General features: G+C 38.0%; 1 protein-coding gene across 1 annotated transcript; it reads right to left on the reverse strand.

Annotated features, from left to right (window-relative positions):
* Positions 1-97: 97 nt before the first annotated feature.
* On the reverse strand, positions 98-27,855 carry LOC134672515 (protein lin-54 homolog). Its single transcript, XM_063530456.1, has 22 exons — positions 27,434-27,855; positions 27,016-27,163; positions 26,704-26,786; positions 25,965-26,090; positions 25,210-25,414; positions 24,556-24,671; positions 24,023-24,089; positions 23,572-23,690; positions 23,156-23,264; positions 22,364-22,446; positions 22,193-22,267; positions 21,382-21,484; positions 20,350-20,445; positions 17,041-17,111; positions 16,177-16,440; positions 15,350-15,469; positions 15,129-15,216; positions 6,608-6,815; positions 5,782-5,893; positions 5,233-5,354; positions 4,033-4,216; positions 98-1,356 (listed from the first exon to the last, which is right to left on the reverse strand). Exons 1-22 carry the CDS (start codon positions 27,479-27,481, stop codon positions 1,345-1,347), a joined length of 2,559 nt encoding a protein of 852 aa, XP_063386526.1. The 5' UTR covers positions 27,482-27,855; the 3' UTR covers positions 98-1,344.
* Between the last annotated feature and the right edge of the window lie 42 nt (positions 27,856-27,897).

Consider the following 27,897-nt stretch of genomic DNA (forward strand, 5'->3'; position numbering starts at 1 on the left):
ACAAGTAGTCGCGCGCGAGACCAAATACCCATATTTTTCTCTCTCTTGACTTGGTAGGTGGTTGTGCATTGGCTGTATTACAGTAAAAAGACGAGGCATATAAACATTGCATTTATTATATTATTTCTATAAACATTTATTACCTTAGTCTAAAGGTATAAAATAGTTCTTATCGCTAGTAGGTATTTACAAACAGGCCTATACAAAACATTCATTTATATTCCATAATATTCAAGATGAGGTTTATTTTATAGACATTAAAAATGCAAAATAAAAATCTGATATTTGCCTACAGCTTTATTTTACTAATATTTACAAAGTTACAAGTAATAATGCATTTCATTGCGTCTACACTACAAAATTCCATAGCAGTCTTCAAGTGACAATCAATAAAACCCAATCGCTAAGCAATCAGCAGAAGTTTTAAACTTGTATACATACTTTGATTCAAAATTATGCGATTTAATCCAGTCGTACTTTATCTTTATACATGATTGATTCGTTCATTGGCTGATTACAAACTCACAACAGCCGCGTTTATAAGCTTTGTTGGTATCAGTTAAAAAGTAAAGCAAAGTTCAAAACGTTGCATTTAGGTACATAAATCTCCCTTACAGGCTTACAGGAAAGGTTTTATTTTCATTAGTTCACTTTATTGTCTTAGAGGATCTTAACCAAACGAAGACGCCTTGTCTGTAATTTTCTGTACAAAACAGTCTGCCGATTTATGCAGAGGAGGGGCACGTCAAGTGTATACGTAACGTAATAATAGCCATACATTTGTGTATGACCACTGGCCGCCTATTTTCGATAGAGGGGAACGCCTGTTAAAGGCTACTCCGTTTAGTTATATCCTCTAAGATTTCAGTAATGATTGGTCGGTACAAATGCGCCCCCGGCGAGGAAAAGGGCACTAACCCTTACCCTAATCTTCCAGGTAAGTGCAATGCCAACCTTCTAATCTTGAGACACAGTATGTACGTCCAAACCGATAGGTTTCTGTAACCGGTATTATCAATTCTGCTAGTTTAGAACCGCAACTAGTGGTCAACGGCCTGGCTGTAGCTCGCCTATATTAGTAGCCTAAACTATAGACCGACAAGAAATTGAAGAAATTAAAAAGTGGCAACAACATAGTGTCGTCCCGTTCTTATATTGTTTTGAAAGGGACGACAACACGATGTTGCCACTTTCTACAATTTCTTGTCGGTCTATAGTAATGTTTAATGCACTCACACCACGATCCTCACAGTTTACTCGCGTCCACTCACACTTATCCTAATAACAAACAGTATCACGTTTTAAAATGGCCGCTAGCTCCGACTACGTCGCCCTTCTCGAATATCACGCTCGACTCTGAAACAAAATTGATATTTCAAATGTCTTATTCAGAAATAGTAGTGTGTGTTACGAAGGATCAAAATGATATATTTCCGTCACGGTACGGTACGGTAACTGGATGCCACCAGTCTTTTCATATGCTTGTTAGGCACCAACGTTGTATAAAAAACCGGGCAAGTGCGAGTCGGACTCGCGCACAAAGGGTTCCGTACCATAATGCAAAAAAAAAAAAACAAAAAAAAAGCAAAAAAAAATGGTCACCCATCCAAGTACTGACCACTCCCGACGTTGCTTAACTTTGGTCAAAAATCACGTTTGTTGTATGGGAGCCCCATTTAAATTTTTATTTTATTCTGTTTTTAGTATTTGTTGTTATAGCGGCAACAGAAATACATCATCTGTGAAAATTTCAACTGTCTAGCTATCACGGTTCGTGAGATACAGCCTGGTGACAGACGGACGGACGGACGGACGGACGGACAGCGAAGTCTTAGTAATAGGGTCCCGTTTTACCCTTAGGGTACAGAACCCTAAAAACGGGCCCCAGCACTGCATTAAATCACAGAGTAAGTCACATTCTACACGCCGCTCAGCCGGCCTAGCCAAGGTTACAATCGCTATCGCTTCGACAACGAAACGCTTAGTGTCTCTCTATCACTCTGCCATATTAGTGCGACAGTAACAGTTGCGTTCAATCAATCAATCAATCAATTCATTTATTTGTCGAAAAGCAGGTAATGTTACAAACAGGTGTTACATACATATAATTAAGTGCTCCCCTTTTGGCCATATGAGGCATACAAATATTTAACGTGAGTGGCGGTGTAGCTCATGCGTTTCGATTGCTACGGAGCGTTAGCGATTGGCATGTTGGCTACGCGGCCTGGGGCCCATTTCTCGAACAGTATTAGACTAATATTATTAGTCTACGAACTGTCAAGTCGTATGGGTTGCCATAGCAACACACTAATAATATTAGACTAATACCCTTCGAGAAATGGGCCCCTGTTTGGACTATCTAAATGCTACAAGTGTCTTGACGTTTAATTGCGCGCGGAGTTAGTACCACTATAACTTTACGCTTAATTTAACTATACGGCATTTTGATTGCGACGAAATTACTAAACCGTGCCGGTTACAAGCGAAATAAACTAAAAGGGACCTTAAGGATATAAACATAGAGTATATTTGTAATTCTTTTAAAATACACAGTAAAGAGAAGCAAATAAAGAACTGAATGGACTTACTGTTCGAATTCTCCGAAGTGATATTTCATTTACATGTTCGTGAAAATTATATGCTCATGTACAAACAGCAACACTCCTTACTGTACATTATAGTTCGTTTTTTTTGCATTAGAAATAAGGTAAACAATCTTGATGTGTCTTTTAATTGAAAAACACATTTTAAAAATAAGTTACGGCAAATATGTAACAATTATGAATCTAATACGATCATTTATTTTTTTCTGCTTTCATAAGTAATAGTTTTTGATTTTTATAAAGCGTTTTTCAATTAAAAGACATGTCAAGATCGCTTACCTTCTTGCAAGTTCTTTCTAATGCTAAAAAAACGAACTATTATAGTTCACTATAATAGTGGACCTTACTACAATAGTACATTACGATACAAGTGCGAAAAGTAAGAAATTCGCAACGAGTGGCCATAAATTGAAACACGACCGAAGAGTGTTTTAAACCGACACGAGTTGTGAATTACCTTTTCGCACGTGTATTGAAGGTTTGCAGTACACATGGCCCTCTACATTTTCGACATATGCACGCATTGTGCCAATACCACCATATGTAGTACTGTAAAAGTCTCGTAATTGGTTCAACGATGTACAACCCTTATTTAGACGCGTTAGAATGAGTTTTGTTCAAACTATTTTAACTTATTCCAGTAAAAGCGCCAATTACATTTTTAAGATTGTAAGTACAGTCGCCATCATATATATCGGAGCGGCCAAGGTGTTCACAATATCTGAACACGCACACTAACGCCTTTACAATAGAGGCGTGCTCAGATATTTGTGAGCACCCTGGCCGCTCCGATATATCTGATGGCGACTGTACAACAATGCACTTTAAAAAGTGCAGTCTAAAGATGACATCCGAAGTTAACGAGGACAATAAAATTCTGACAGGACTTAGAATTTATGTTCAGCAAATGTCACGGTCACGCCACTGCAGAGTGTTCGATGTCAGCTGGCATGATTCCACGTGGATACTTCTGGATGCTCATAAACGCCATTACAATTTTTAGAATCACGTAAAATGGCTATTTTATTGCAAGTACTTTATTGTCGGATTGAAAAACTGGGTTGTGACTTAAAATGTATTAGTCTCTGAAATCTCTGATTGGGTATGCACAACTTCAGTCCCAATTTCCCAACTTATCATAAATGTAAAATGATTTCGCAGTTATTAATGATGTAGGGTCATTTCCGTCCATCCGGTGCTAGTTTCTGTCCATGCTCTAGTTTTCGTCCACTTAACGGATTAGCAAATAATATTTATTTTTAATTTGCTACTTGCGTATTTTTAGGTACATAGATATATTGTTGAGACATTAAGGATTGCAATAAGTCCAAATTTGTGCAGCAATGTAGGTTTATATTCAAATTTCGTCAAGTGGACGAAAACTAACGCAACGACCCTATATAATGTAAGACGTAATGCAGGATGGTACCTCGTCCAGCATGGGCGCGGAGTGGTGCGCCGCGTTGATGATGTCCTGCAGGCAGCGGCTGAACTCGTCGATGACGTCACGCACCGGGTCGGGGTCGACGACCGCCACCTCTGTGTTGCTGGGCTCGGCCGCGGCCGCGATCAGGCACTGCGTCACCGCCTCGATCACCTCCGTCGTCATAAAACTAGAAATACATATTAAACTGTCATTCTATGGAACTTGCTAACTATGTAAACAAACCGCCATATTGAAATTGTCTCTGAATGATGACTTAACTAGTGACTTTTGTTCAGTGTTGGCCGAAAGTTAATGCAAATTGAAAATGCTGGCCATTAACCATTATAAATTGAATCGTAAACTATAATCGTCCGTTACGGTTTAAGGTTCAATTTATAGTGGTTAATGGCCAACATTTTCAATTCGCATTAACTTTCGGCCAACACTGCTTTTGTTTACATAGTTGTCATAGTTAGCAAGTTCCATAGAATGACACTTTAGTTCATCATCATCTTCCTCGCGTTAGCCCGGCTTTTTGCCATGGCTCATAGGAGCCTGGGGTCCGCTTAGCAACTAATCCCAAGAAGTGGCGTAGGCACAAATTTTTACGAAAGCGACTGCTATCTGACCTTCCAGACCCACCCAGACAACCCAGAGGGGAAAGAAGGCCTTGTTGGGATTAGTCCGATTTCCTCACGATGTTGTCACGAAATCCCGAAAAATTTATTAGTACGAACCGGGCTTTGAACCCGCGCCCTCCGGATTGAGAGTCGCTCGCTTTTAGACCCACCAGCGCTTTTTAGAAATACAGTTTAAGTATTCGATTATATTGTCACAAAACTCTTCTAAGCAAGCAAAGCTGTTCTAAGAAAAAATAACTTAGGTACGCAAAGTTTGTTGCAGCATATAAAGGCTATGTTCCGAATTAGGCTCACAGCGCTTACAGCACGCTCACGATCGGATCGATTCACGCTCATAGCGCTTACATGAGATATCGTGACGTCAATGGACGGCGCTCACGGTGCTCACACTCCCAGGTGTACTCGTAAGCACCTTGAGCGCAAACGTCAAGGTGACGTTTGTGAAATGACAGGACAGGCGCGAAATAAATTTCAGTTAGCTAACTGATTCGGACCGGCAGCCAGCACTGTAAGCGTTGTGAGCGTGATTCGGAACATAGCCAAAGTAAGTGTAAGTACGTACTTGATGTGGGGCAGCGCCTGCGGGCGGAACACGGTGTCGCAGCGGTCGCGGCGGCGCGCCAGCGACTCCTCCACGTTGCGGCACCCCACGCACTTGCACATCGCCGTGCACGCGATCTTCGCCTGCAGGGGAAACGGTACATTGTATACTTCGACCGACGCATCTTACCGAACTAAGCTGAACCTTCTATTTAGAAGCTACATTCAATATTTAAATAGCAGCAGTAAAGGCCGCGCTCGCGAATAATCGAGTGACGCTGCCTATTTAAATAAAACGGAAGATTCGAATTCCTTCAACTCTAAATGTGTCGAGACACTTCAAAATATAAAAACCTGTAACTTCCAGTGGAAGTTGAAAAATTAACATAAAACAGAATGAATCTATCCAAATGTATGTAGTTTAATATAAAATAATAATGAAACAGTTTTTATTTATATATTTTCCTACTCTTGGATACCATAGCGGATAAAACAGACCCCGTTATAGTATAAAATCCTGTTCGAATCTTGAAATCTAAAAGCACAGGTTATACAATGAGTAAAGACGTACCTCGTAACACTCGCAGTAGTTCTTGAGGCAGCCGCTGCGCTTGCAGTTGCAGCCCTTGTTGTGGCGCCGCACGATCTCCGGACCGCCGCTCTTCGCTTTGCCTATCTTCGGCCTGCAAATAAAATGCTACCTTAGTATGACACAAAGTGCATGGGATCATTGGCATGTAAACTGAGTGACGACCTGACGACTTATATCGATATCCTAATAAATGGATATACGGAAATGTCCAACTCCGGCCGGGTTTGATATTAATTATGAAAAGAGTTAAACCAAGTCTGCAGACACTTTGACAACACACGCAGTGCAGGTGTTATTTTAAACGTCAAACTTCTACGAAATTATGACGTATAAATAACACTGGCACTGCGTGTGCTGTCAAACTCACTGTAAGACTTTTCTTGGTCTAAGTCTAGCCCAGCGGTTCTCAAACATTTTTGGTGATGGAACCCTTTTGGCAAGCAAAATATTTGATGGAACCCCAAATTAAAAAATTTGGTTTATCACTGTGGACCAGATATACCTATAGAACAGCTGGTTTTTTTCTTATTATTACAAGTATATTTTCGCGCAGCCCCAACAGAGGCTTTGCGGAACCCTAGGGTTCCGCGGAACACACTATGAGAACGACTGGCCTAGCCGATCAGAACCAATTATTCTAAATCACACGACGATCAAAGACAGAAGCAAAGGGAATTTGAAATTGTCTCTATTTCAAATTCTCTTTGCTTGTTTCTTTCTCTAGTCTAAATATTCCTCTAGTCTAAATTTTCGATATGGGATATAAGGTCGATTTACGCTAACTATAGTCTACTTTACCAGTTACCTGAAGGCGTTAGGGTTCCTGTCGAGACAGCCGCGGATGGCCTTCTGGCGCAGCTCCTCGTTCTCGAGGTTGTTGTGGCAGTTGTTGCAGTTGCAGCGGTGGCAGAACTCGCCGTTCGCGAAGCAGTCGCAGTACAGCTTCAGGCACTGCGACTTGGTGCAGTTGCACGCCTTGCGCGGCCGCATCCCCAGCTCGGCTGACATTAGGTCTGCAACCAAACGGGTTTTTAGGGTTTCGTACTCAAAGGGTAAAAACGGGACCCTATTACTAATTAGGGTTCCGTACCCAAAGGGTAAAAACGGGACCCTATTACTAAGACTCCGCTGTCCGTCCGTCAGTCCGTCCGTCTGTCTCACGAACCGTGATAGCTAGACAGTTGAAATTTTCACAGATGATGTATTTCTGTTGCCGCTATAACAACAAATTCTATAAACAGAATAAAACGAAGATTTAAGTGGGGCTCCCATACAACAAACGTGATTTTTGACCGAAGTTAAGCAACGTCGGGCGGGGTCAGTACTTGGATGGGTGACCGTTTTTTTTTTTTGCCTTTTTGCATTATGGTACGGAATCCTTCGTGCGCGAGTCCGACTCGCACTGGCCCGGATTTTTTTAACAAGCCTATAAGGTGTCCCACTGCTGGTCAAAGGCCTCCCCCTTAGACTTGAAAAACCTCCCGATTAACTGCAGCATCCGTCCAGTTGCTGAGAAACAGATAATCTTGAAAAATGCCAATAGGTTGTGTAATAATTGCTATAGTTTTCCATTATACTTCCTATCCAAATCCAAGACAACAAATATAATTTACAAGCAGCAGTACATGGAATCATGCCGTCCTTGTCACACATTTTAGAGATATAATATTTAAAAAACAAGTTCGCGCTGTTCCTCTCCCTCACTACGTCATCATCCCCAGCCATCCCATTCTAACCCCGCTCCTCGGATACCCGTCATTACATGTTTTTGTGTTAGTCCGAGTCACACGTATTTTCGCCAAAATAGTGTTCCTCTAAATATATCTGTGTGTGTGTGATTGATGAAGTTAGGGTGAGTAATTTTAATATGTCTATTGAGCGCTGAATGATAATTATAGAATCAAAACATTACTTCTACAGCCGCCGGCCGCCGTGGCCGAGCGAAAAATTAATGGTTTTTCGGCACGGCAAGTCTAGTATCGTTTGCAATCCTTTACATTGCTGGTAAACTTTAATTTGAAATCGTAATTTCATTTAGCGTTATAAACTCATTACCTAATAAATCAACTAAGTAAGTAATCTTTGCTTTCGTACGAAATCACTTGTTACAACTACCTTCTTTTTAGAATAAAATGCTTACGGATGAAATAAGTACGAAGCTATAAATAGATAAATCACAAATGATAGATTATAGTAATATGTACGATATTACTTACATTTCATGTTTTGAATAAAATATGTTACATTCATACTAGGTATGCAATGTTCGCTCAGTAAATTGTTTACGAATGCGAACACCATATTATTATATTATATATTGACATGCTTTCGCCTACAGATTTTATATACTGTATACAAATTATATCCGAATTGAATAAAATTTATATAGGTATTTATATATACTAGGTAATCGTTTCACAAAAACGGTTCTTACCATGTCCGACCTACCCTACCGTGTAATAATAAAGATAGGATATATTAATCCTTGCCGATTGGTAATATTTAAGTGCCTATGTACGGTAGCAAATGTGTCTTTGTGCAAATAGACATATTCTGTAACCAATAAGTTTAATTAGCATCTTATGGGGAGGTATCCTCATACCTGTAGGTATACAGGTACCTTTATATTTAGGCACATGAAAAATTTCATTAAATACACAATCTACAAGATACTTAAAGAATAGTTTGACCTACTGTTTATAGTGTTTAATGCCAGTAACCGATGTATACAACCAGCACGCGCTATGCGTGCTCCAATACCGACATAGTGAATGTACCGTAAGGATTAAAACGAATTAGGTACTGGCTTTAATCGCACATCGTGGTATCGTCGAGTCTTGGGTCCAGTCGGTCTGGTCGCCTCCTTTTGCTCATCAGATCTCCTGTTTTGTGATAAATAAGACATTACTGATTGACACTATTAAGTACCAATGATATATATTAAACATCACATAGCGAGTTACTTTCTACAATAGTACTCTATAACGGAGGCGTACCAAGTGTGAAGAGTTTATCTTTGTACGTGTAAACCTCATGAATGTGCTAACATCAATTCTTTTAATACACTCGCACATTATCAACTCAATGTAATTTTAGAATGAAATAAATCATGGACAAAGTATAGGTACTTGATTTGTGTAATATATGGACTACGTCCAATAATAATACTCCGCTAGTACAATAGCGTCGAGGATCGTAAACCCATGCGTAAATCGTATCGGAAATATAAGTTAAACCTCCAAATGACAATTGGGATTCAGAATTTGGTAGTTTATGTAGAGTGAGTACTTAGAAGCTTAGGTATACTATGCAACAAGATGATGATCAAACAGGTAGGTAAGTACTCTGTATAAACCGTGTTATCAAATAAAACTCAGTGACAAAAGGAAAGTTTATGATATTGCACATTAATTAACACGTATAAATTACAATTCATATCGAATAAATATTAAGTTACAAACTAGAAGTCGAGGCAAAATTTTCCACATTCATTGTGTCGAGAGCTCCGCCTGTACAGCGTTGAGGTTATATTTGCCCCACTTTAATAGTGAAGAGGCTATCTTTACTCCACATTAATTGTGTCGAGAACTCCGCTTTAACAGCGTTGAAGGTAAATTTGCCCCACTTTAATAGTGAAGAGGCCATCTTTACTCCACATTAAATGTGTCGAGAGCTCCGCTTTAACAGCGTTGAGGCTAAATTTGCCCCACTTTAATAGTGACGAGGCTATGTTTACTCCACATTAATTGTGTCGAGAACTCCGCTTTAACAGCGTTGAGGGTAATTTTGCCCCACTTTAATAGTGATGAGGCTATTTTTACGCCACAGCCATTGTGTAGAGAGCTCCGCTTTCACAGCGTCGAGGTTAAATTTTATACATTTACTGTGTTGAAGATTTATGATGATTATTGCTTAATATCAAAAACTACATAATAATGGCAGACTCGCTCTTCGATTGCTTCGGTCATTTGGTTCATCGGTCGCTTCGCTCTTCGGTCGCTTCGCCCTTCGGATGCTACGCTCTTCGGTCGCTTCGCCCTTCGGATGCTACGCTCTTCGGTCGCTTCGCCCTTCGGACGATACGCTCTTCAGTCGCTTCGCTCTTCAGTCGCTTCGCTCTTCGGATGATACGCTCTTCAGTCGCTTCGCTCTTCGGTCTTTACGCTCTTCGGTATGTTTGTTCTGCAGACGCTTTGATCGTTATAAAATGAGTCAAAGATATATAACGTTGCTCCACTGTAACAGTGTTGATGCCAATGTAATGTACTTGCCATAGTCTGTATCCAGACCTTTAAGTTGACTCCACTTTAATAGTGATGATGTGGCTACGTATACTGGCTTACGTATGTGAAATACAGAGGAGACTTTAGTTACGTTGAAACAATTTAATTGGTGTTAATGCAGCCTAAAACCCTATAAAAAAAAAATGTACACAAACAGTGCTGTATGACGAGTGAACAATATATGGAAAGAGATATAACCCTTTAACCGATTTTACATTCAAATTATTATACACATCACGACGTTGTGTTCCAAATAGCTTCAAACAGCATCTTTGACCTGCAGTCAAATACGTATACCATCTCAACGAGCCCGATTTACCTACTCGTAACAAATCCAGTACGATTTGCTTATTACGATTTGGTTATCTCAGCTCTAAACTTCAGGGGACCGTCGCCGCAACTAACAGGGGCTGCGCCGTGGTTGATGCATATATCCGACGACGCGAAATCAACGCTGGAATCCTCAGTTGAAAACCAATATGCACAATTGTACAACCATGCAACCAGAGTTATATGCTGTAACCTGTTTCATGAGTCGCCATCGCTAAATAGCTAGATTGACAATCGCAATAAAGGATTGATCATCCTTAAACAATAATAAAATTAAATATTGTCATTAATTTAAATGCACTAGGTTGTCATATTGTCTTGCTGTACAGTTATAATAGGGTATTTTCCTACTACAACTACTACTACTACTACAAATCAGTTACCTTTTTAGAACTGTCAAAACGATTTGCTAATATGGAATTTATATGAAACATTAGATCGTGACGTCACGGTCAACTCACCTACTTTTTATATTTCTATCCAATTTATTAAATAGAACTTGTGTTTCAAAAAATAACTCCTATCTGTGTATTTCATGCATGGTGTAAAATAATTTATTTTAAATACTTACAGTATACATATAATACCCTATTGAAAGCTACGTAACACGAGAAAGCTTAAATAATGATTGTTGGTTGTGTATCACAAGAATACTGTGCACGCTGCACAGTATAATTGTTACTTTTAAAAGAGGTTATTGTAAGTTACTCCTTGAATGATAAATTTCAAGTAAATGCCTTATCGTCCACAAATTATATATCATACCTTAAGACCTAACTATATACCTACACTACAAGCGACCAAAGTTTGCTTGCCACTTGTATCACGTGTAGTCGTCATCGGTCAGATACGTAAAGAAAGACGAGTTATTTATTAATAAAGGTAGTCTATTATATACATTATTTAGCTATTTAATTATAGTTTGAGAATGTGACTGTCTCATTTCAATCAAAGAAAGAAAAAATCATACTATCTTTGTCTTATTCTAGTACTAGCACCCAAAAGAAGAGGATGAGTATAGTTTTCCTGTTACTGACTGAGAAATTGGCTTGACCAACTATATAAAGCTATAATTTGAAGCTGAATTATAAATGAAAATTTGAAAAATTATAAGTTTCAAAACAGCACCTACAGGCTTATCTACTAGTAATTGTCCGGACTTAGTCTAAAAGTATAGAAACTTGATTTCTATGACAACCTTGCAATGAAGAAAAATCTTCTTTACCCACATTTAAAGGCTGTGTATAGAAGAGGGTATTTATTGTTGTATTGGATATTCATTGCAAAGTGTCATAAAGTTATATTTTATTCTACTTGTCAATACTCAAAAAGACATGCATTCATAGATTAATCGTAATGCATAAAATAATTACATCCAGTGAGTGGTTGGTAAAACCTAAATGATACAAAATTGCTTATTTATATGTATAAGTGTCTGACAGAAAACAACCTAAACCGTTGTAGTAATTATAATCTTGAAAATTAAAATAATGTATATCTTAGTAAAATTTAAATTGAAATTCCAATAATGTAATGGGAATAAAGTGCTATAAAATTGGTTCAGAGCTAAAGATTGGACACACCTTTCAATGGTCTACATAAGCAAAGATAAAATTACATAAACAATAGTTATAACCATAATTTTATGAAGTTGTTTTTTAAAGTCTATCAATAGGTATTACAATAACTTCAAAGAAAGTTTAATACTTTATTATTTTTTACTTTCACCAAAAAGGAATATAAAAGGTACCTGATTTTACCCGTTAATTAATGACGCTTATCATTATAATAGACAATGCTATACTTATATAAAATTACATTATCAGGTAGATATATCCTACTAAATTGTGAGCTAAAATCAGTAATATCAGTAACGGTATACGTAACTTTTGATTTGATATCGATATTTCATTTTATTTTCGCACCTGTATTTAGATACAAGGCTCTGAACATCTGCTTGTAAATTATATTTGTTGTCTTGGATTTGGATAGGAAGTATAATTAATAATCAAACGAACTTACCTGTGAAGTTTGATTACAATTATGCGAGTATCCAAATCCAAGACAACAAATTCCCGCCCCCCAACCCCGAAAATTAAAATAAAATAGTCTCTGTTCATAACACAAAAAAGATCCACTCTGAAATAATGACGGGTATCCGAGGAGCGGGGTTAGAATGGGATGGCTGGGGATGATGACGTAGTGAGGGAGAGGAACAGCGCGAACTTGTTTTTTAAATATTATATCTCTAAAATGTGTGACAAGGACGGCATGATTCCATGTACTGCTGCTTGTAAATTATATTTGTTGTCTTGGATTTGGATACTCGCATAATTGTAATCAAACTTCACAGGTAAGTTCGTTTGATTATTAATTATAATGGTGCAAAACCAGTAAAATTTTCGCTTTCGAGTGCGATTAAGGTCCAGAGGCAATTGATGCTCGTTTTTAATGGATTTAAAAAATAGCAGGTTCTCAATTTGTCTGGAATTTCTTAAAGTGTGGTGATTTGGTATTTTTTTTTTTGTTTGAATTGAAATGGTCCAATTGCCGTTAAATTTTCACTTTCCTTCCAATATTATACGCACACATACAATGATTTCGCTACTTTTAGTGTACCCACAGATTTGAATATTAGCGTAGGTTTATAGTACATTTCAATGCAAGTGTGAAAAGTATGTTATTATTTACGAGTCCAAAAAAAAAACAACAACAAGTAAAAAAGTAAAAAGCACTAGTTCGCAAAAAACAACTTTGGGGTTGTGCACAAATCACGCGAGGTATTTTCGGCTACTTTTTGACCCCCCTCCCCCTTGTAGTAGGGTCAGTAAGGAACACAAATGTATGGAAGTGCATGCACTTTAGTCTCAGGCGATGCCGCTTGGCACGATTGTTCCTTAGGTCAAACAAAGTTGATCTGGCCCGGTAGCCAGGAGATCGTACCATGCAGACCCCCCAAGAAGGGGGGGGGGGGGGGAAGGGTCGGTTCCTCAAGTCCAATCTATGCTATATTCCTTCCTAGTCTTAGCAACTAGGGCAAGTTATATATCATTTTCGTATAAATTAGGGACGAGGAATTCATTTCTGAAATAATTATTATGCCTTTCCATACAAAAAAAATGATTTTTGTACAAAACATGAAAATGTTATGTCATTTTTTGAGACAATTTTGGATGTTACAATCACAGTGTGGCGATTTGCACTAAATAAAAAATTGGACGATGTAGCCCATGTATTCTTTATTCTGGAAAATATCACTTTATAGTAGGCATTCATACATTTTTTTGTAAAAAATAATAATTTATAGCGCGTGGCGGTAACGATTTCCATACAAATGGAACTATGCCCAAAGTCAAAGATTAAAAATGTTTACTAAAACACTGAATTTGACATTTTAAAAGTTTAAATATTATGTTTTAATCATTTTTCCATGCGTTTTTGCCCATTTTTGGTACAAATTTGTTGTTTCTATTTTTCTCCATACAAACTTTCTCCCCTAGCATTGTCTATTATAATGATAAGCGTCATTAATTAAAAGGAATAAGTTAGTTATAAAAACAAATTTAAAAATATCTACCCTTAAGGGGGCAAATGGGGGGGGAGAAAGTTTGTATGGAGAAAAATAGAAACAACAAATTTGTACCAAAAATGGGCAAAAACGCATGGAAAAATGATTAAAACATAATATTTAAACTTTTAAAATGTCAAATTCAGTGTTTTAGTAAACATTTTTAATCTTTGACTTTGGGCATAGTTCCATTTGTATGGAAATCGTTACCGCCACGCGCTATAAATTATTATTTTTTACAAAAAAATGTATGAATGCCTACTATAAAGTGATATTTTCCAGAATAAAGAATACATGGGCTACATCGTCCAATTTTTTATTTAGTACAAATCGCCACACTGTGATTGTAACATCCAAAATTGTCACAAAAAATGACATAACATTTTCATGTTTTGTACAAAAATATTTTTTTTTGTATGGAAAGGAATAATAATCATTTCAAAAATGAATTCCTCGTCCCTAATTTATACGAAAATGATATATATAACTTGCCCCAGTTGCTAACACTAGGAAGGAATATAGCATAGATTGGACCTGGGGAGCCGACTCTTTCACCCCCCCTTTTTGGGGGGTCTGCATGGTACTATCTCCTGTCTACCGGGCCAGATCAACTTTGTTTGACCTAAGGAACAATCATGCCAAGCGGCATCGCCTGAGACTAAAGTGCATGCTAAATGACCTTACTGACCCTACTATTGGTAATATTTGGTGAGGTTTTTGGCTACCCCCCCTCCCCCCACGCAACCTCACGTGTATTTTTATGATTTTTTTTCATTCGACCTAATTTTAAGATAAATAGTATTGTATTTAGAAAATATTGTTTATTTTTCTATTTTCGTTAAATACACTCTCTATTTTGAAGTGCAGAGTGAAGATTTATGTTTAAAGAAACCGAGAAAAGGTATTTTACTCATGTGGTTGGTTTTTTTTTCTTAGTTTCGTTCACTGTAGAAAAATACACGTGAGGTTTCCTTATCCCCCCCCCCCCCCCTCCCCCAACGTGATCTATCGTGAGTTTTTCGTGACCCCCCTCCCCCCATCGAACCTCGCGTGATTTGTGCACAAGCCCTTTGCGAACGCTAAACAACTACGTAAAGTAACACTTATTGAGCAACTGTATTAAAAAATAGGTAATTGAAGTTTACCGCTCTCCGAGACAGGTTGCGGCGTGGGCGGTGCCTGGTACGAGTTGAAGGACTGCATGTCGAAGTTGTGGAAACTGTTCCTTTCGTCCTGAAACAATACATTATTAATAATAACAAATAAATCTAAATTTAGGTAATCGTTAATTGGAACGTTTAGCGAATGCGACTTCATTTTACAAAGGGAAATTGTATGGTAATTATTGAATTTATCTTTCACATACCCTGACAGTGAAGTCATCTGGTAGTATCTCCTGATGTTTGAGATAGTTGGGAATGACGATAAGCGGCTCCAGGGACTCTGGGGTCGGTTCGGGACTGTTGGACCTGGATTCTTCTTCACTCTGCAAAATTGGCAAATGTTTATATTTATTGTATCGATCTTAATTATAAAACTGGACTACATTTTAATATTATGTTTCTATTAACGATTTAACTCTAAGAAATGTTTTAGTAAATAGTGTTTTGAAACTGGTTGTAGGGTAGTGGTCGTCGGTATGACTGGTATAGTTCTAATCCAAAATTCTATTTTTAAGTAAAACCGCTCGTGCCACGTGCCACAACCACCAGTCTAAAATGTGTCATCGAGATGCGTAACAAAGGCGCGTTATCGGAGAGCGCACCTACACTGGTTTTTTGAGCGTTGGGCTAGCCCGCGGTCAGGTGCCAAATAGAATAAGTATGACCCTTTTTTGCAGGTAAGTAGCACGTGCGGTTTTACTTAATAATAGACAATAGGATTAGCCGCCGGGCTCTGTTACAAAGCTACGAACTATACTGTTTTGTTTGACTATACGTGGCTACGCAAATTATATGTAGGTCGAATGAAGCGGTACCATCTTAGGGCTACATAGATTTTTTTCAGGCTTCACATAACGGTTCGCTAAATACAAATTAATTTGATCGATGTGCAATTCGTGACGACACATGGCAGGTCACGTAACGGCGGCGTTTCATGATATGTAGAGAAATTTCACGCTTTCCTCAGCCGATTGTAAAATCAGCCGAGGAAAGTTAGAAATTGTAAAAAAACAAACGCGAGTGGACTGACCCGTTGTCTCTCAAACTCGACCTCGACTTCAGCGCTCTGCGGCGGGTGCAGGTCCCGGTCCCGGTCGGGGTCGTGGTGGGGGTGGTGGGGCTCGCGCAGCAGGTCGCGCAGCGCCGCCTTGCTGTCCGTGACGTCCTCGTCCTGCGCCGCGGGGGTGGCGGGGGGAGGCGGCGCGGGGGCGGCGGGGGGAGGGGGAGGGGGAGGCGGGGCGGGGGACAGCGGCGCCAGCAGGCTCTGCATGGGCCGCGCGCTGCTCGTAGACTGCTGCTCGGAAAAACGTTCTTTATTTTATAATTCGTTTATTTTAGCACTAGATGTTGCCCGCGACTTCGTCCGCGTGGAATCTTATCTTCAACATTTTACATCTTTAGTATCTATAATTTTCATATCCAAAAAAAATATATCCAAGCAATGTTGAAATTACTTTTCTTTTTTTGCAAATTGTATGAAGTTTTCATATACATTTTCAACCCCCTTTTAACCCTTTTAAATTATGAATTTTTAATTACGCTGCAATTACTTTTCTCGTATTCTAATAATATCCCGTAATACAAAGATTCAAGTCCCACGCTCGAAAAAATGTTTGATATCCATACAAACTTTCAACCCCTTTTTCACCACCTTAGGGGATGAATTTTCAAAAACGCTAAAATTAGTTTTCTTGTATTTTAATTTAATACCTTTTTGCAAAGTTTCAAGTTCCTAGCTTAAAATAAAATTTGCACCCTAAGACGAACTTTCATCCCCTTTTTAACCCCCTTAGGGGTTGAATTTCCAAAAAATTTGCAATTATTTTTTTTGCCATTACCAATTACATGTAACTTTTGACAAATGTGTGCAGTGAACATAGAGATAATAACTTACGGTAGCAGCCAGCGCCGGCGCCGACCCCACGGGCGCGATGCGCACCAACTTCTGCTGCGGCCGCGCCGTCACTGCGGAACACAACATAATATATTACAACCACACAACACTATTACGTAGAATAAAAAAAAATAGAAAAACATTTTCAAAGAAGGTTGTTGTAGCACTGACATAATTTATAAAATTCTATATTTAAGAACATTTTAAATAAATAATTATATTCAAAAAGGAATTTCTTTACATTTTATCAGCGAAATGATATACATGGAAGTATTCTGTCCGCTCAATTATGACCCAACGCAAACTACCCCGCGATAGGCGGTACTTACAAACTGCTCGATTGGCAATCTCAGTACGCGACCGAGATGACAGTCAGTGACAAATGGCTAAATTGATTTATAAAAACAACGTTTTTGTAATAAAAATATATTCATGTGTCGTGAAGTGGTGCAGAAGTTATTTTAGTTCATACCAAGGACAATGGAATCACTTTTCACTTGTAGTAAACAGATAACTTCAGTAAAATTTGGAAAAAACATGACGATTTGTTTTCAATACTACCGTGCTAAGCTAAAACGTGACAACTGCATACGACTTTCATAACAACATACGACTTTTTAAATTGCGAGGATAATAGGGATGGTGTTATGCCAAATGAAGTAGACTATTTTATTAACTTGTGTTTGGTTTAGGTATTTTCTATATAATTATAAATAAATTCCTTCTTACAGATTTGTATTTTCCTTTTTTATTTCATGAGATGGAGCTATAAAAAAACTACCTAGTTATTTCAAATTAATAATCAAATTTGGTATTGCCATTTTACATTACTTTCCATTCAGATTCCCACAAGATGCTATTCGCAGAGAACTATGGAAAAAAGCGTCCAATTAGAGAGACATGAAATTGAGTGGATGCCTGGCAAGATATCTAGAATGGTGTACTTTCGTTTGGGCCAAATACATTTCGCCAAATTTCACTTCCCAACAAACTTATCGCAATAGTTTCATTTCCCAAAGAAACCTTTAGCAAAGTTACACTTCGCATATAATTTATTTGGTCAAATTATCATTTGGCATGATTTTACTTTGTCAAATGTTATTAGGACAAAAACTTATTTAGCAAACGTTTTTTATTGTCTAATATTATATTCCAAAAAGACATGCTGCGCCGACCCCAAGTGAATGGAACAAGGGCAAGAGAATGATGATTATATTACAATGAAGTATTTGAACAAATTAAATTATAATTATAATTATTTATTATTTTTCAGTTGATGATTATATTCCAAAAAGATGTTTGGTCAAAATTGTCACTTCGCAAATTTGACAAATAAGCATATCTATTTAAAGTAATTTTTGTTATGTTAATTTAGGTACGTTAAATTCTACGTAATTTGGGTAGGTTGGGTTAGGTTTGAACTGCGATCCTCACAAAACGGAACCACTATCAGAAAAGTGGGTTAAGTTAGGTTAGAACTGTGACCCTCACAGAATCGAAATGCTATTAGAAAGTGGGTTAGGTTAGAACTGCCGTCCATACAGAAACGAAATACTGTGTACTAGAAAAAGGTCATCGAAGTGGATTAATTAATTTAATAGAATAACGAGATGTAAAAAAAATTGCATGTCATTTTAGACTAAAATGTTGTTTAAAAATTGGTAGTTATTTACAATTTTTGGGTTACAATTATTACTTTGGTGTTATTTGCTTTAATAGAATAGCAAGATGTAACAAATTTGGTTATCATTTTATATTAAAATGGAGTTTTAATTTTAGTGATCATTTACTACATATTTTTGAGGAATGTTTTTTTTTTGACGTTACATTTTACTATGTACATATATACTTGGTCAAGCAGATCTTGTCAGTAAAAAAAGGCGGCAAATTTGAAAAATGTAGGCGTGAAGGGATAGCGTCTCATAGAAAATTTGAATTTCGCGCCTTTTTCTACTGACAAGATTTGCTTGACCGTCTATATGTAATGATCAGCTAAGTACCAGACAAATAAATTCCGCAGCCTCCTCTCTATTGGTACCTACGTAAATTGTATGCCATGCAATATTGTGGGACATGTAAGTTATGCTTAATGATACATTTGACTAAATAATATTTGGTAAAATGAAACTTGTCCAAGTAGTTATTTGCTAAACAATAACTTGCCAAAAAAGACTATTGCTAACTGAAAATATGCGATAAGTTGTTTTGCCGAACATTTTTTTGGGAAATGATAATTTGGGAAACATAGTTTGGGATGTGATACTTTGGGAAACGTTTTTGGGCCATTCGTTAGTAAACCATCTAGAATATGTTCTATTCATGAGATATAACCCGTGAGATAATCATACCCGGTCTCCTATATGTAGATACATTTTTCCTATCATGCTTTCACTGAATTCATTTAACAAATGCACACAGAAAAGAGCGGCAAATTTAGAAAATGTAAGCGCGCGAACGGCTGTGGTCCCATACAAAATTTTCATTTTGCACCTTTTTCTACTGACAAACTTGCTTGACCGGCTATATACATAAAAAAATATTCTGAACTGAAAGTGGGGATTTATTGTGACTCCGCCTGTTCAAATATTTTTGACCCGATTCTTGTACCCATGTAAATTTTGCAGACTGTATAGCCAGTCCGATTTCTAAGATCAAGTTCGCCATACATTTACTGTGGCGTACTTGATCTTAGAAAAACGGACAGACTATACCTGAACGTGACTTCGCACTGCCATACAGATAGATAATAAAATATACAAAATACTTATTATAGCGGAATACATTTATACAACAATGATATATATTTACTTATGTTGAGTTAGTCTGTCATGTCATAACAACATTTTAACTAGTTATCTTTTAATCTGCATTAAATTATTATACGTGAATTATTTGACTGGTTCTTCACTGTATGGCATAAACCTATCCCTGTCCAAGTCATATTCTAATCAAATATGAACCGCGAACTCTCAGCGGCCAGTACGTACAGCAAGAAGGTTATTAGCGGATTAATGTCGCTGATTGGTAGTTATTGACATTATATGCATTTCATCTACACTTAGCTATGTACCATTAGAGTAATAAAGATGACTCTTATTTTGTTTACCAGCTTTGATTACAGGCTCTGTAAACGCGTCGTCCTATTTGAATGTAGGCGTAATTGTGTGTGTGTGCTAATTTGGCCCGAGAATTTGAACGGTAATGTTCCTAAAGGCGGTTTCCATACTAAATATATGCGTTCACTGCATTTTATACATTATTTTGGACGTTTCATTCTCTTAAATATTTCATAGAGAAAAAAACCCTTACATTTATTAATATTAATGGAGGAAGTGGACCCGGAGATGACCAGTGGTGGGGGTTGTCCACTTTGCACCTTTTCGGCGGCCATTTGAAGCACATTCCCTACACACAACGACATTATTATATCACTACAGTATACAGTGGGCTTTAAATCCAGGGCTCGATTCTACTCGCTAAACTGAGCTACTTTTACTATGGCACCAACCCCGAAATCCCGAAAGATTTTTTTACTTTTTCATACATTTTGGCAGATCAGATGTCGACGTTTTCTATGGAAAAGCCAAAAAATGTTTCCCCGATTTTAGGGTTGGTCCCGTAGTAAAAGTAGCTCAGTTTAGCGAGTAAAATCAAGCCCTGGATTTAAAGCCCCATGGTCAGACACAACATGTATATTTTTAACCCCTCGCACAATTTCATACAAGTTTTACTTGCTAGAACACTTTCATCCACGACAGATGATCCCAACTATCCCAAGCTTCACGGCTCGGCCACCACGTTACGCGACTGGCGACGGCGGCAGCGACAACCATAGGTGGGAACGAAAGGTCGAACGCTGTGTCTCGCTCCAACCTATGGTTATCGCCGCGGTCGTCACAAGACGCTCAATATCGTGGCCGAGCCGTCATAGTTGTACGACAGCTCACTCACGGGGTGCCAATTAGTCGTCTATAGCAACTTGGGAGTTTTTTTTTAATTCTGTACGTCAGCCATACTCTAAGTGTGTTCCGCGGAACCCCAGGGAGTTCCGCGACACCCCTGCAGGGGTTCCGCAAGAATATAGAACACATGTTTTAGTCGCCTCGAAAAAATGCCGCCTCCGCCGATACCTACTTGTGAGCGCGCAGTCCCTTTGAATGAAAACTATTGTTTTATTGTAGGGTTCCATCAAGCATTTCGCTTTCCAAAAGGGTTCCGTAAAAAAAAAGATTGAGGATCGCTGCTGTACGTAATCAACTAGTGAATGTAGGGACCGTAGCCAACAGGTCACCTTGTTGGTCGTAATGTGAACCCGGTTTTACCGGATAAAGTTTTTCTTACCTTTGGCGTCGGTGAGCATGACGGCCTTGGGCGCAGCCGGCTTGAGCCGCGCCGGCGCCGCGCCCGGGTGCGCGCCGCTCGTCACCAGCCGGATGTACTGGATCTACACCACGACACACATCATAGGCGTACCCACGGTGAGGCAAGGTGGGGTAGCTGCCCCACCCTGGTCTCTGACCATAAGCTAAGAATTTCCGTTCTAACGTACCCAGCCTCCCCTACTTCTGCCCCACCCCTTAAAAAATGCTGTGTACGCCCATGACACACATCATCACACATGACCACTTTGAGAGAAACAACACGGATTTTAAGGTAACCTATCTTGATCGCCATATCTTTTAGTGTTCATAAAATATTTAAAAAAAAACAACGGGTTGCACTCCGGGAGTGCGGGCAGAAGTGAAAACTCAATGACATTGTTACAGTTTTTAGATCAGGTCACGTGTCCGTCATACGAATCTTACGGTTACGTGACCTGTCGCGAGTTAAACATTTTTTCCCCATCACAAAAAGTGCACAGCGCCGCTAAAGAAGTTTTCACTTCAAAAAATAAGTACAAAGGCTACATTAAAAAACTCAAAGATAATTTTAGTAGAGTCCCTTCGAAAGAGAAGAGTCGTGGAATGTAATGGGCCTCATACATTCCACGACTATTCTCTTTCCGCACAAACTCTGTCAATAAAAATTGCAATTGCCAAAGTTTCCTCATGAAAAATCTTGGGCAAAATTCAACAATTATTACAAAAAATAATCCAATTTCTAATCATGATTTAATCTTCCTACTTGTAATATAACATTTGTTTACACTTACGCCTTTCCCTGGAACGTTAATCTGATGCAGTTGAGTTCTCTGACCTTGGACCGTTATATTTCCGTCCTTATTGACCTAAAATCAGAACATCGCAATATAAATCGATATCCCGCACAAAAAAGTTTTAGAATGAAATAAAAAAAAAATACTTCATAGAATTTAGATATTTACCTGTGGAGTTTTAGGCGGAGCGGTAGTTTTGAGAATAACGTTTTGTGTAGGAGTTGCCGTAATGACCACTTTCTTAGGGCCCCCTAAAAAAATTGAAAATGTTATAAGCAGCGACGGAATATATATAGGCATCGCTCTCCATAGAATATTGCCTTCCATAAATGACCCCAGCCGCACTGACACTGACAGCTATTCCTTCTCTACGAATATGTCCCACCAGCTTTTAATTATATCCAATAAACAATTTCCCGCAATTAAAAAAAAGTTGTGATTGGTCAATATAAGTTTTGATTGGCTATAATAACATTCTATGCGTCAAACCTCTTGCGCGGCGTTACAATATTTTGGCGCTGTCAAATCTTGTAAGGATAATACTAACCAGGAGGGAACCAATTAATTAAATTATTATTATGACGCGTAGTTATTGTTAAGATTACGCATGTTTATTCTTTATACGTATATCGGTACATTTAAATGTTGGAATATAATATTAATGCGTAGTATGTATTTTGGAACAGTGCTAGTTCTTCATCTATTTTTATTATCTATCGCTGGTTATAAGCTATTGTTACCATCTCTACCTATGTCAATTTTTAAATTTAAAAATGGGTTTCAAACTCAGAAAATCGATCTCACGTGTCACGTTATCACAGAAATGAAAATAGTAAAACGATGAAATATGTACTCGCTCGCTTAAGTGACCATTTGTAGATCTTATCTCGTGTTAATAAGGTTTACGAATGGTCAATCACACGATGATGATGGTATCAATGTGGCGCATATTAATATTACCTGTTTGTGACGTCGGTATGAGTTTGGCGGTGGTGGGCGATTTGATCTCGACGATGTGTTGCTTTTTCGTTATCCGCACCGTCTGTTTCGTCGGTGATGCAACGAGAACCTATAAAAAAAATATTGTCAAATTTCTATGAAAATTTGAAGTTTATAAATAATATTAATAACACTCCCTTACTTTGTTAAGCTGTAGTCCTGCGGTCGGCAACAGGCGGCCCGCGAGCCTCCCTGGCTATTTGGTATATGTATAATATTGACAAACCACAATGTCTGATAAAGTCATTAAATTTAAAGTGCGGCCCGCGTCAACTTTTTTAACTACTAATCTGGCTATTAAAAAAGTTGCCGACCGCAGCTCTAGTCCAAAGGGCCGGGTTGTTATGTCCTTCCATAGAGTGATTTAGTTCGCGTACCTTGTTGGGCATGGAGATGGGCACGGTCTTCTGCGTCATGGTGACGAAGCGAGCCTGCGGCGCCGCCGAGACCAGCTTCGTGATCACCGCCGGCTGGTTCGACGGGTCGCTCGTCTGCCCTGCTACACAACACACAGTACTTCTAATAAATGACGTTGCTTTGTTTGCTAAACTGATATTTATTACTAAAACATTCACACCTACTTAACTACATACAATTAGTTTAAAAATATTCTAATTATTATATTTTCTTGGATATGTGAGCTTTCTTCTTCTTTGTATTCACAGGGTCAACCAGTTTATTCATATGTAAATAAACCACAAAAAGAAAAAAACAAGACATTATAAACATGTAAATGTAAATTATAAACATGACCTGGTCACTATTGGGAGGTTGCCCCATAAAATAAATTACCAATTCAATAGTGGATAATATCTACTAGATACAAACCTTGTATGATGAATTTTGTTAGCATTGGCTTTGCTCCAGATATGCTTTTGGTAGTAATTAGTTGGGCCTGGAAAAAAATAAACAAAATTTTGTAAAGTTATGTGGCTAAACGTTTTCTACTTAAAAAATAAATTTATGTTTTAAACAATAATCTCTCCAGATTTTATTTTATTTGCGGAAGCGCGCGTAGATTAGTTTTGCTGCCATTATACGTAAAAGAGCCACTTCATTGTTATGCAGGGTGAGGAACAGCACCAACAGCATCCTAGCCTTGTATGTAGACAGGTTAGATGGGGCCTACCTGAACCACTGTGGTGCACTCCACAATCTATGTGATCGAATTTAAACAATCCACTCCACACAAATTAATAAATAAAGTATGTAAGTGTGTAAATAAGTAGTTAGATAGTTCGTTAATAAGTTTTGTGTGTGTAGCTACTAACATTAGTTGTGAGATTAAAATGTGTCACTAACGAAATTGATCCTTTGTTGGTTTTAAATAAATTTAATTTTATTTATTTATGAAATATTACCTGATCATTTGGGTTGGCTCTTATGTACTGTATGTTGGAAACTCCACTCGGGGCTGCCACCAGTTTGATCTTCTGGTTGGTGCCGGGGACCATCACCAGCTGCTTGCCTATTTGAGCTGAAAATTATAGTTAAGAATGTAACAATTCCACTTCAAGTGTAATTGGGAAAAATAATCAAATAATATAAACACAAAAGAGGCTCTCGATTGGACAAGCAACAGTTTAAAATAAATATATTACTTAGGGCCACTTGCGCCCTCCCACTAACCCGAGGTTACGCGGTTAAACCGTTAACTTAGTGTCAAATTGTACTGGTAACCATGGTAACTCCAGGTTTAACCGGTTAACCCCGGGTTAGTGGAATGGTGCAAGTGGCGCTTACTATCATAACCCTTAGACATGAAAAAACAATAAGACTTAAAAAATACAGAATCTATGGAAATAAGAATAACAAAAACATGCAAATATGCCAAGCGCTTCTTGCTTGAATATAATAATAGATATAGACATCATTTATTGGTACTGAAATATTACAGTTGAGTTCATAAATCTGCATACATTTCTTCACCTTAACCCATTGCAATAAGGTGAAAAAATGTACACTTATTTATGAACTCGACTGTACATACCTACCCAACAAAATAAGCAACTAACCCAAAACGGTCTTCCCCTGCGTAGCGGCCGTGACGCCGGCGATGGAAACCTTCTTGACGAGCTGCGGCGGCCGCGCCGAGGCCGGCGTCAGCGGCTTCAGCCCCAGCGACCGCGCCACCGGCTTCGGCGCGATGGCCACCTGCCGCGGCATCGCGTGCACCACCACCGGCTCCTTCTTCGCTGCGATGCGCTGCGGTAGAGCAGCCTGAAACCGACCCATTTATCATTGACCTATATATTTTATTTGACCCATTTTAATAAGGGCACAGTATACGGGGTTTGTTACTACATTATGTACAGATTGGAGTAATCTAATTTATTTTAACTTTTTTATTGATCAATAAAACCAGTTGTGAGAAGTTAAAACTGCCCTATGAATTGATTTTTTAAACTAGAATTTCCCTTCACATTAGCATTAATGTTCTCCAATTAAAAGTTCAGCTAAAATTTGGTGTAATAAAGTGTTGGTGCAGCATTTTTTTCTTTCATATCTCTATAATATAAAACAACTATATACAAATTACCTAACTAAGAAAATAGAAATAACACGCTATCTGAAGGCTGTCTGGAAGAGATTGCTTTTTAGCGATAAATTCGCCTGTTGTTACCTTTTACTGTTTGTAACATGTATTTTTCTTTGTAGTGATATCCCACGACCCACGGTCCTGGACCTTTAGGAGGCGTGTATTATTATAATGCAGACATTAATTAATATATTTGATGATTAGGTCCTGTGAGATGTGAGCCTCAATTACCTTGACTGAAATAATCTTTGGCTGCTGCACTTGCTGCGGTTTGCTTTCAACGGGTGCTGTGGAGGTAAATACTTGCTGGTCAAACTGCATGTCCAGCAATGAATCCGCTTGCGACATAGGCTGTTCCTGCAAACATATACGTATTTATAAAAACTGATACTTCGGTGACTTGGGTGATATCCTAATATTGTCACTGTGTTGAAACCTCTTCCTTTAAAAATAAATAGACGTAAAACAAAGTCCTTACAAATATTTTAAATACGAACACAACACTTTCAATCTGTTACAGGGATAGTTATTATGTTTTAGTTAAGCTACAGAGAAAACAAGGTTTAACCATTTGCAATTTTAATGTAAGTAAGTTTTAATCTGGTATTTCATGAAATTTTGCGTCCAACTAACTACCAAAAGTGTATAAAAAAAAACTTCCCAATATCTGACATTTTGGTTAGCGGCAACATGCAGTGCGTGACCCATATGGCTTATGATTGCACACTGTGGAAACGGAGCATACATAGTCGCGATCCTCAGCAATGAGGGACCAAGGAAGAAGAATATTTAACTGCATTAAGATTTCTAATTATTTTTTTTATAACAAGCATGTTATGGCCAATATTGATATTGGTGCCCAGAGCAGTAGGCTTCTTGACCTTGAAAGCTATTTTGGCCTTGGCAGGCCTTGTATACTAAATGAATGAAATTGGTGAGTAATTTGCACAATATTACTGCTAATACATACACTGGAGACTACAGTTGTGTTGGCACCAGTGTGATCATCATCATGCTGAAAATCCTGAAGATTTAACTGGTCATCGGAATAGCCTGAAATATCACATATAAATATTATGTGACAGAATTTGTCACTAAGATATATTTATTACAATTTAAGTACATTTTTTATAACAATAGTAAATACATAGTTATGTAAAAGCTATAAACTTTGTTACTAATAGTTTTTACAATATCACAAATAAAGACTTAGTTCATAGTACACATACATTGAAAATGATATTTGCAACATGCTAAATGAGATCATATTAGTTGACTTTACCAATAATTTGTTCACTCTCAGCGTCCATGAGCATTGGTTGCTCCTCAATGGATTCAAACTCCATTGGCATGTTGGCTTCATGCGAGTGTGCATCAAGTGAGATGTCGGCTTGGCTGACCACAACATCTCCGGGAGGCTCAAAGTCCACCTTTAAATTATAACAACCATAAACCTTATTAATTTCTACATGTATGTACATATTAATAACAATACAAAGAAAACATTGTAAGTTTGAAATGTAGATGTCAAAACATTTGTATTTTTGAAATTGAGGTCTAATAGTGCATAAAAGGGATATAGTTACTCATGTAAATCAATATATTACAGCAAACACCACCAAAATCCGTCTATACCGGCGGCACCTCAACAATAATGAGGAAAAGTGATAAACACAACCAAAAACAACTTCAATACTCACTCCCATAGCGCTATCCAAATTCAGTGAGTCGTCCAAATTGTGATCCATCTTGAAGTAAATATATTTCTCACTTTACACTGCAACTTTAACCACACTTTCTGGGTCAACACCACGCAAAATATATCAAAAACCCTCTTACAATTTTGAGTTCAAACGAGGCCGCCATTTTAAATTGTCAAATATTCTGAAATCCCTCGCAAAGTCGCCACGGTTGAAAACAAACTGTCACAAACTTAAACAATTATTTACGGCACTATAATGGATAATAATGTATTGTTTTCGCACACGCACTTGAATGCTATTATAAACTAGTATTTGACAATGATTTTCCACGTCTAATCAATACACTAAAGAAATTATCAACATAAAACTGCACAAATCCCGATGGCGCTTCTTTCAATTTTATACGGATGTCAAACTTATATGTAGCCAACATAAGAAATCTAACAATGGACGCGTTGGGT

The sequence above is a fragment of the Cydia fagiglandana genome, chromosome 17, assembly GCF_963556715.1.
Source record: "Cydia fagiglandana chromosome 17, ilCydFagi1.1, whole genome shotgun sequence".
Taxonomy (NCBI): Eukaryota; Metazoa; Arthropoda; class Insecta; order Lepidoptera; family Tortricidae; genus Cydia; species Cydia fagiglandana.

Bases quoted from the DNA above. Each gene is read 5' to 3' on its own strand.
- LOC134672515 (XM_063530456.1), bottom strand. From the start codon at position 27,481: ATGGATCACAATTTGGACGACTCACTGAATTTGGATAGCGCTATGGGA. The intron at 25,415-25,964 runs GTAATTGAGGCT...GGTCGGTTTCAG, and splicing joins CAAAGATTATTTCAGTCAAG to GCTGCTCTACCGCAGCGCAT. The intron at 16,441-17,040 runs GTAAGTTATTAT...TTTTCCGAGCAG, and splicing joins CGCCGGCGCTGGCTGCTACC to CAGTCTACGAGCAGCGCGCG.